This window comes from Poromitra crassiceps (genome assembly GCF_964638095.1).
Source record: "Poromitra crassiceps genome assembly, chromosome: 12".
Classification (NCBI taxonomy): domain Eukaryota; kingdom Metazoa; phylum Chordata; class Actinopteri; order Beryciformes; family Melamphaidae; genus Poromitra; species Poromitra crassiceps.
Genome location: NC_139632.1, coordinates 8213871 through 8223870, shown reverse-complemented (window position 1 = coordinate 8223870; position 10000 = coordinate 8213871). Strand labels below are relative to the sequence as shown.

At 46.1% G+C, this 10000-nt stretch overlaps 1 protein-coding gene across 1 annotated transcript in view; it reads right to left on the bottom strand.

The window, feature by feature from the left end:
- LOC310787018 (uncharacterized protein) overlaps positions 1-10000 on the bottom strand; it is a gene marked incomplete at both ends in the record, with an annotated part of 71117 nt that overhangs the window by 12553 nt on the left and 48564 nt on the right. Inside the window, 2 exons of the mRNA XM_083648340.1 lie at positions 3562-3651; positions 5738-5794. Coding sequence (XP_083504466.1) covers positions 3562-3651; positions 5738-5794 — 147 coding nt within the window. The remainder of the gene's footprint in view (positions 1-3561; positions 3652-5737; positions 5795-10000) is intronic.

Sequence of the window (10000 nt, the reverse complement as noted above, 5' to 3'; positions counted from 1 at the left end):
ATGTTGACTGGTCTGGTCTGGTCTGGTCTAATGTTGTCTGGTCTGGTCTAATGTTGACTAGTCTGGTCTGGTCTGGTCTGGTCTAATGTTGACTAGTCTGGTCTGGTCTGGTCTAATGTTGACTGGTCTGGTCTGGTCTGGTCTAATGTGTTGACTAGTCTGGTCTGGTCTGGTCTGGTCTAATGTTGACTGGTCTGGTCTGGTCTGGCCTAATGTTGTCTGGTCTGGTCTAATGTTGACTAGTCTGGTCTGGTCTGGTCTAATGTTGACTAGTCTGGTCTGGTCTAATGTTGACTAGTCTGGTCTGGTCTGGTCTAATGTTGACTGGTCTGGTCTGGTCTGGTCTAATGTTGACTGGTCTGGTCTGGTCTGGTCTAATGTTGACTGGTCTGGTCTGGTCTGGTCTAATGTTGACTAGTCTGGTCTGGTCTGATCTAATGTTGACTAGTCTGGTCTGGTCTGGTCTAATGTTGACTCTTAAAATTGTATTTTCCTTGCCAATGGGATGAGATGATTTCAAAGTGACAATATCTTGAAATCCTTGAAACAAAATGATTGACTGGAAAATGACTGGAAACAACTAAAATGTTGTTTTAAGCAATTTGTTTGAAGCTCAACAAAATTTTAAGATAATATAAAAAAGGCTGTTTGGATTTATGAGTTTTATGGATTGAGATAGAAAGGAGCTGTTAGGCCTGCGTTGACAGACAGGGCAGCCATGTTTTGAGGACTAGTTAAGAATAGGGGTTGAGACAAGGCAGGGCTCTGGGGGGCGCTGTGTGGTGCGAGGATAGGGGGACAAATCCTTTTTAGCATTTTATTTAACCTTTATTTAACCAGGCGAGTCCCACAGAGATCAATTTCCCGCGCAAGGAACACCTGGTCAAGACAGGTGCAGGCAAAACAACAGTATAAACATTTCATAAGAGCCAATCTCAGAGAGAGAGAGAGAGAGAGAGAGAAAAAACAGAAAGAAAATGTGTGTGTGTGTGACAGAGAGACAGAGAGAGAGAGAGAGAGGGAGAGAGACACACACACACACACACACACACACACACACACACACACACAGCGAGAGAGAGAGAGCAGTAACAATAGCTATGTTTCTCTCTGACTGTCAAGCAAATTTTAAGGTAACATTTGAAATGTCACAAAACATAGCATGTGAATAAAGCGTGCTTCCATCAGCTGGGTCAGAGTGAATGCACAGTGTCGCTACTTCTGAAAACAAAAACACATCCATGAAAATACTGGAAAGGCTCATAACGCTGTTATTATTTATTCGACAAATCCATTCCCACTGCTATTTATTGCATAATTTTTTTGGCAACAAAAACTTTTCCATCTCAAGAGAGCAGGCAAAAAAAAAACATTTTTTCCCCCTCGATACTGAGGAAACTGTATTTTGTTTCCATTTCCTTTCCGACTTCATAATTCAATGTATTGTCATTTGCATATAAATACTGGAAACAGAAAGCCCATGTACTGTAATGGCACAATCCTAAAACAAACCCAAAAACAAAACTCAGTGAAAAGCATCTAGCTTACAATTTCCAGCAGATTCATCCTCTATCATCCGAGCGATTGCTTTTCATGTTTCAATCTTTGTGCAGGTTATCATGAAGGCTTTCTGGACCTCTTCTTATTGAGTCTTAGGATGTCAGACTACTCCCCCATGTTTCTGTGTGAGGGGATTACCACTGGGATTTAAGGTGTGTGGGTAGCCTACGAATAGCACTGTACTGATCTCCTCCAGTGAGGAACTATATCAGCAACGTTACAGTAGGCAGGTCCTGATAAATACTTTAGAAAGGGCAGAGCATTGTATATGGATGAAGTGAAACTGATGGACTATATGAAAACACACACACACACACGCATGCACACACACACGCACACGCACACACACACACACAAACCAGCGCTCTGGGACATGCTATCGCGTGTCCCTCCTCCAGTGGTCCCTGGGGACCCGTTACTGTGGCAATGAACAGGCCTCAATAGTGGGGACAGGGGAGTGAGTGTGTGTATGTCCTGTACTGTGCACGTTTGTGGATATGTTAACTGTTAATCTGTGTGTGTGTGCGTGTGTGTGTGTGTGTGTGTGTGTGTGTGTGTGTGTGCCGGCGGGGGGGAGGGGGTCCGAGGCACAGAGAGAGGCCTTTAGAATAGCCCTAATTGGCGTCGGTCTCGTCTCCTCAGCGGTCACACCTTCCCTCCGTGCTCCGCCTCTCCGGCCTCATCACACACACAGGAAACACTACGCTAATTAGAGCGCGCGGCTAATCACACTCTCACATGGCTATGAGCTAAATGTGTGCGCGTGTCGGCTGCATGCGTGTGTGTTTTTTTTATGTTGTGTCTTTTGAAAGGTGGGCTGTCCACTCACCTTTTAACCATTTTAGTCTTTGATTTAGAATTAACAGGAGAACAAGCTCTACAATATCTGGGGGCCCATATGTGTTTACTATAGAAGTGTGTCATTTTAATGACATGATAGTAAACTTCACAAACTATATATATATATATATATATATATATATATATATATATATATATATATATATATATATAGAAATAAATAAATAAATATTTTTTTGGTCACTGGGACCAAAACTTAAAAAATCGAAAAAATATTTTCTTTAAACCCGCATTTTTTTTAACGTTTTGGTCCCAGTGAAATGTTATGCGAGCTCTCCTGTTTCTGTACCGTTTGGTTTGAACCAGTAAAACTATTTTTATACGCATTTTACAAAATGTCTATGGGAAAATAAATGGCGGATGAAAATCTCTGGTACAATGCTGAAGCAGGAAGTAGGCGGTCACTTTGCCTCTCTCTCTCTCTATATATATGTGTGTGTGTGTGTGTGTGTGTGTGTGTGTGTGTGTGTGTATATATACGTATATACGTGTATATATATATACATATACACATATATATATATATATATATATATATATATATACGTATATATGTATATATGTGCATAAATAGACAGTGCAGTAGCTTATCATTACACGGAACATTCTTAATGATCTTCATAAATCCGGTAATGAATGTGTGTGTGTGTGTGTGTGTGTGTGCAGTGCACTGGCATATCGTATGGCAGCTCTGCACACGGCAGAGAGAAACGTGCTAGAGCCACTTATGGTGCACAAGCAAATTCTTCAGGGGAAACTGCTGACCAGCAGAGGAATAGCTCCTAGTGTCCATACTGTTCAGAGACAAGATGTACAACAAGAGCAAAGAAAAATGCTTATCATTACATCTGGCACCCTGACAAACTAATGTACTTCAAAGAGCTGTTACAACAAAGAGAGAGAGAGAGAGAGAGAGAGAGAGAGGGAGAGAGAGATGTCTGGAGGGAGAGCGATGCAGGGATGGAGAGAGAGAGAGAGTAGCGATGAGAAGAAACGTGGTCGACTGTATCCATCCCATAGTGTGTCAGATGATAACCACGCTCGGGCAAGATCAATGTACACACAGCTAACTCATTTAGCGACATGCATCTGGGAGTGTGTGTGTGTGTGTGTGTGTGTGTGTGTGTGTGTGGATCTTACCCGTCTCATCTTCTGCAGTCTCCTTGGAGACAGGCTCTTGGTGCTGGTGGGAGACCCAGCACAGAACGTCATCCCCTCTTCCTCCTCTTCCTGAGAGAGAGAGAGAGAGAGAGGGAGAGGGAGAGAGTGGGGGAGAGAGAGGAGGGAAAGAGGCAGAGAGAGAGAGAAAGAGAAAGGGAGAGAGGCAGAGAGAGAGAGAAAGAGAAAGGGAGAGAGAGGCAGATAGAGAGAGAAATGGAGAGAGAGGCAGATAGAGAGAGAAAGGGAGAGAGAGGCAGATAGAGAGAGAAAGAGAAAGGGAGAGAGAGGCAGAGAGAGAGAGAAAGGGAGAGAGAGGCAGATAGAGAGAGAAAGGGAGAGAGAGGCAGAGAGAGAGAGAAAGGGAGAGAGAGGCAGATAGAGAGAGAAAGAGAAAGGGAGAGAGAGGCAGAGAGAGAGAGAAAGGGAGAGAGAGGCAGATAGAGAGAGAAAGAGAAAGGGAGAGAGAGGCAGATAGAGAGAGAAAGGGAGAGAGAGGCAGATAGAGAGAGAAAGGGAGAGAGAGGCAGATAGAGAGAGAAAGAGAAAGGGAGAGAGAGGCAGATAGAGAGAGAAAGGGAGAGAGAGGCAGATAGAGAGAGAAAGAGAAAGGGAGAGAGAGGCAGATAGAGAGAGAAAGGGAGAGAGAGGCAGATAGAGAGAGAAAGGGAGAGAGAGGCAGAGAGAGAATGTTAGATGGTATAGGGACTAAAGGGACTAAATGGCCAGCAGTGTGTGCATGCATTCCTGTGTAAGGCCACAGACCACAGCACACTGAGTGTGATATTCACACATTTCAAATGAAAGAATCCCGTCACGGGCGTTTCATTCGGTTGCAGGTGCATTGCGTTGCGTTGAACTGAAGCTAAGTGTTGTTTCGCCCAGTTTTTTTGCACGAGTTCTCAGTGACGTTTTCATCATGAAAAGATTTCGTCAGAAGAATCAAAGTTGCAATAACAAATTTAATATGTTGTAATACTACAATTGATCAGCGCGTCATCAGCGGTTTAATCTGGGTACGTTTGTGCCTTGGGCTCTGCACACGGCTCGCAGCAACAGAAATGCATCAGCGATTAAGTTGTGATCCCAGGCTAAAGAGACTTAAATTGAAAGTACACTGACCCAGGTCAAATTATCTTTTCTTTTGAAGGCACATGAAATCTGTGTTAAACTACTAAATCCACTACTTTTCAGCACTTCCCTTCACTTAGTGCTGAAGAGGTGTGTGTGTGTGCGCGTGTGTGTGCGTGCGTGCGCGTGTGTATCTGCAGAACATTGCCTCCTCCTGTTCATCAGTGCTCTCTGTCAGGTTCACACTGACAGACGGAGATGCGATTGCCTCATCGGCTCCATCAGGCTTATGAAAACATACAGCTCGTTACATTAAGCTTTGAGCCAATCACAGGCTCACTGATGAAATATGCACACAATGAAGGCGAGCGAGGGGCGTGGGCTCCGGTCACATGACAGGCCGTAGCCAGAGGGGCGTCGGCTCCGGTCACATGACAGGCCGTAGCCAGAGGGGCGTCGGCTCCGGTCACATGACAGAGCATAGCCAGAGGGGCTGTTGGTTCAGAATGTAACAGCCCTGAACAAAGCTCTAAGCAGGCTTCAGCGCTCATTAACAGCCTCTGTGTCGGAATCACAGGCTCCATGTAAAGCAGCCTTCCTGTCTGTTCCTATGAGCCTACCTATGTGCCCCGGAGAAGACGTGTGTGTGTGTGTGTGTGTGTCTGTGTGTTTGATGAGTGTGTGTGTGTGTGTGTGTGTGTGTCTGTGTGTTTGATGAGTGTGTGTGTGTGTGTGTGTGTGTGTGTGTGTGTGTGTGTGTGTGTGTGTGTGTGTGTGTGTGTGTATGTGTGTGTGTGTGTGTGTGTGTGTGTCTGTGTGTGTGTGTGTGTGTGTGTGTGTGTGTCTGTCTGTGTGTGTCTACCTATGTGCCCCGGAGAAGACGTGTGTGCATGTGTGTGTGTCTGTCTGTGTGTGAGTGTGCGTATGTTTGAGGAGTGTGTGTGTGTGTGTGTGTGTGTGTGTGTGTGTCTGTTTGTGTGTGCGTATGTTTAAGGAGTGTGTGCGTGTGTGTGTGTCTGTGTGTGCGTATGTTTGAGGTGTGTGTGTGTGCGTGCGTGAGAAAGGTGTGAAGGTCCTTGTTGCTCACCCTGGCTTTGAGTCTGCCCTTAATGTCCCGGATGCCCCTCTTGGCATGACTCTTGGCCTACGAGGAAAAACAACACACAAGCACACACACACGCAGAACACACACACACACACACACACACACACACACACACACACACACACGCAGCACACATACACAAACACACACACACACACACATTACTAATCAAAACATGCTGCATTAACATTTTGCTGTGGTTTCATGTAACATCAAGAAATGCTTTGATCCCTGTGGCCAAAACACAGAGACAAAAGCCTGGATAAGAGCGCCTCAAACACACGTACAAGACACTAGAGACACGTTCACTCATTCACTCACTCACTCACTCACTCACTCACTCACTCACTCACTCACTCACTCACTCTTCCCATATAGTGTTGATCATATAGTGAACTATATGGGGAATGATCTAAATGAGTTTGGGACACTACACAGATTGTTTTCCTGGAGATCATTGCGTCACCAGATGTGCCGGGTATTAACGTGACGCAAGCAATCCACGCCCACTATCACATAAACAACTGAGCTCACGAGCAGATTGAGATGTCCTCAGGTAGTATTGATGTTGCATGTTTTGACTGCTAAATCCTAACTAAATCGTTGAAATTCTAATTACGTGCATGTGTGGTTTTGTCAACTATGGTGCTGTCTGCTAATAGCAAGCTTTGCTGGTCAAGTAGCTCACAAGCTTGTTAGCTCGCAAGCTAATGACTTTCTTCTTCTCCTTCGGTAAAGACAACCGCATTGCATTGTGGTATACCAGTGAAAATGTAGGGTACATTCTCTGTTCACTAGAAATCGCTGTGCATTGTGGGTATTTTATAGTGGACTAAATAGTGAATCAAATTAACAGTTGAGAATTTGGACACTATAAAAAAAACGTGGCGATAAATAGTCCACTATTTCTGTCATAGGGACCGATTCCGAACAGGGTTATTGATAGCACGAACGAGCACGCTGAGCACCTACAGTACAACACATCCTGAACGAGCACGCTGAACACCTACAGTACAACACATCCTGAACGAGCACGCTGAACACCTACAGTACAACACATCCTGAACGAGCAGGCTGAGCACCTACAGTACAACACATCCTGAACGAGCACGCTGAGCACCTACAGTACAACACATCATGAACGAGCACGCTGAGCACCTACAGTACAACACATCCTGAACGAGCACGCTGAACACCTACAGTACAACACATCCTGAACGAGCAGGCTGAGCACCTACAGTACAACACATCCTGAACGAGCACGCTGAGCACCTACAGTACAACACATCATGAACGAGCACGCTGAGCACCTACAGTACAACACATCCTGAACGAGCACGCTGAACACCTACAGTACAACACATCCTGAACGAGCAGGCTGAGCACCTACAGTACAACACATCCTGAACGAGCACGCTGAACACCTACAGTACAACACATCCTGAACGAGCACGCTGAACACCTACAGTACAACACATGCTGAACGAGCAGGCTGAGCACCTACAGTACAACACATCCTGAACGAGCAGGCTGAGCACCTACAGTACAACACATCCTGAACGAGCACGCTGAGCACCTACAGTACAACACATCCTGAACGAGCACGCTGAGCACCTACAGTACAACACATCCTGAACGAGCAGGCTGAGCACCTACAGTACAACACATCCTGAACGAGCAGGCTGAGCACCTACAGTACAACACATCCTGAACGAGCAGGCTGAGCACCTACAGTACAACACATCCTGAACGAGCAGGCTGAGCACCTACAGTACAACACATCCTGAACGAGCACACTGAGCACCTACAGCACAACACATCCTGAACGAGCACGCTGAGCACCTACAGTACAACACATCCTGAACGAGCACGCTGAACACCTACAGTACAACACATCCTGAACGAGCACGCTGAACACCTACAGTACAACACATGCTGAACGAGCAGGCTGAGCACCTACAGTACAACACATCCTGAACGAGCAGGCTGAGCACCTACAGTACAACACATCCTGAACGAGCACGCTGAACACCTACAGTACAACACATCCTGAACGAGCAGGCTGAGCACCTACAGTACAACACATCCTGAACGAGCAGGCTGAGCACCTACAGTACAACACATCCTGAACGAGCAGGCTGAGCACCTACAGTACAACACATCCTGAACGAGCACGCTGAGCACCTACAGTACAACACATCCTGAACGAGCAGGCTGAGCACCTACAGTACAACACATCCTGAACGAGCACGCTGAACACCTACAGTACAACACATCCTGAACGAGCAGGCTGAGCACCTACAGTACAACACATCCTAAACGAGCACGCTGAGCACCTACAGTACAACACATCCTGAACGAGCAGGCTGAGCACCTACAGTACAACACATCCTGAACGAGCAGGCTGAGCACCTACAGTACAACACATCCTGAACGAGCAGGCTGAGCACCTACAGTACAACACATCCTGAACGAGCACACTGAGCACCTACAGTACAACACATCCTGAACGAGCACACTGAGCACCTACAGTACAACACATCCTGAACGAGCACGCTGAGCACCTACAGTACAACACATCCTGAACGAGCAGGCTGAGCACCTACAGCACAACACATCCTGAACGAGCAGGCTGAGCACCTACAGTACAACACATCCTGAACGAGCACACTGAGCACCTACAGTACAACACATCCTAAACGAGCAGGCTGAGCACCTACAGTACAACACATCCTGAACGAGCACGCTGAGCACCTACAGTACAACATATCCTAAACGAGCAGGCTGAGCACCTACAGTACAACACATCCTGAACGAGCAGGCTGAGCACCTACAGTACAACACATCCTGAACGAGCAGGCTGAGCACCTACAGTACAACACACCCTGAACGAGCACGCTGAGCACCTACAGTACAACACGTCCTGAACGAGCAGGCTGAGCACCTACAGTACAACACATCCTAAACGAGCAGGCTGAGCACCTACAGTACAACACATCCTGAACGAGCAGGCTGAGCACCTACAGTACAACACGTCCTGAACGAGCAGGCTGAGCACCTACAGTACAACACATCCTAAACGAGCAGGCTGAGCACCTACAGTACAACACATCCTGAACGAGCAGGCTGAGCACCTACAGTACAACACGTCCTGAACGAGCGGGCTGAGCACCTACAGTACAACACGTGCTGAACGAGCACGCTGAGCACCTACAGTACAACACGTCCTGAACGAGCAGGCTGAGCACCTACAGTACAACACATCCTGAACGAGCACGCTGAGCACCTACAGTACAACACGTCCTGAACGAGCAGGCTGAGCACCTACAGTACAACACATCCTGAACGAGCAGGCTGAGCACCTACAGTACAACACGTGCTGAACGAGCACGCTGAGCACCTACAGTACAACACATCCTAAACGAGCACGCTGAGCACCTACAGTACAACACATCCTGAACGAGCAGGCTGAGCACCTACAGTACAACACATCCTGAACGAGCAGGCTGAGCACCTACAGTACAACACATCCTGAACGAGCAGGCTGAGCACCTACAGTACAACACATCCTGAACGAGCACGCTGAACACCTACAGTACTGCACCACAGATCCTGACATAGAACGACTCCAGAACAGGAGGCTCCGTCTCTCCCTCCTTCCTCCCAGACAGAACATTCTCAAGCGACACGTTTCAAATTATTTTTCAGCATATGTAAGCATTACAGGTTCCACTTTTCACAATGGCTTGCAACACATGTCATCATCTCCGCTTCTATCGCCGCGTATCTTCTCCGGCGTTCACATTATGGATGTGTTTCAACCAAGTGCTGTTATTAAGCAGCGTGATGCGGAGCCATATTATATACACTAGGGGTGGGACAAAATATCGATACCCACGTTATCGCGATATTTCCACCCGCGATACGTTATCGATACACTGGCGCCAAGTATCGATATGTTTATTATTATTATTATTATTATTATTATTTTATTTTTATTTTTTTAATAAACAGGCTAAAATATTATGCTGTGTGTGGTAGTTGAAACATAGTTTCAAGTTGACTTTATTTATGTTTGTAGTTGAAACAAAAACATAACTACTGTAGGCTACATGAATGGAAATGTTTGATCATTAATATCTACTTTTAGAAATTATATAGGTAGGTAGGTAGGTTATATAGGTTTTCTTGTTTTAATAGTAATAATAAAAAGACTTAATGTGTAACTTTTCCTCCGTGGTATCG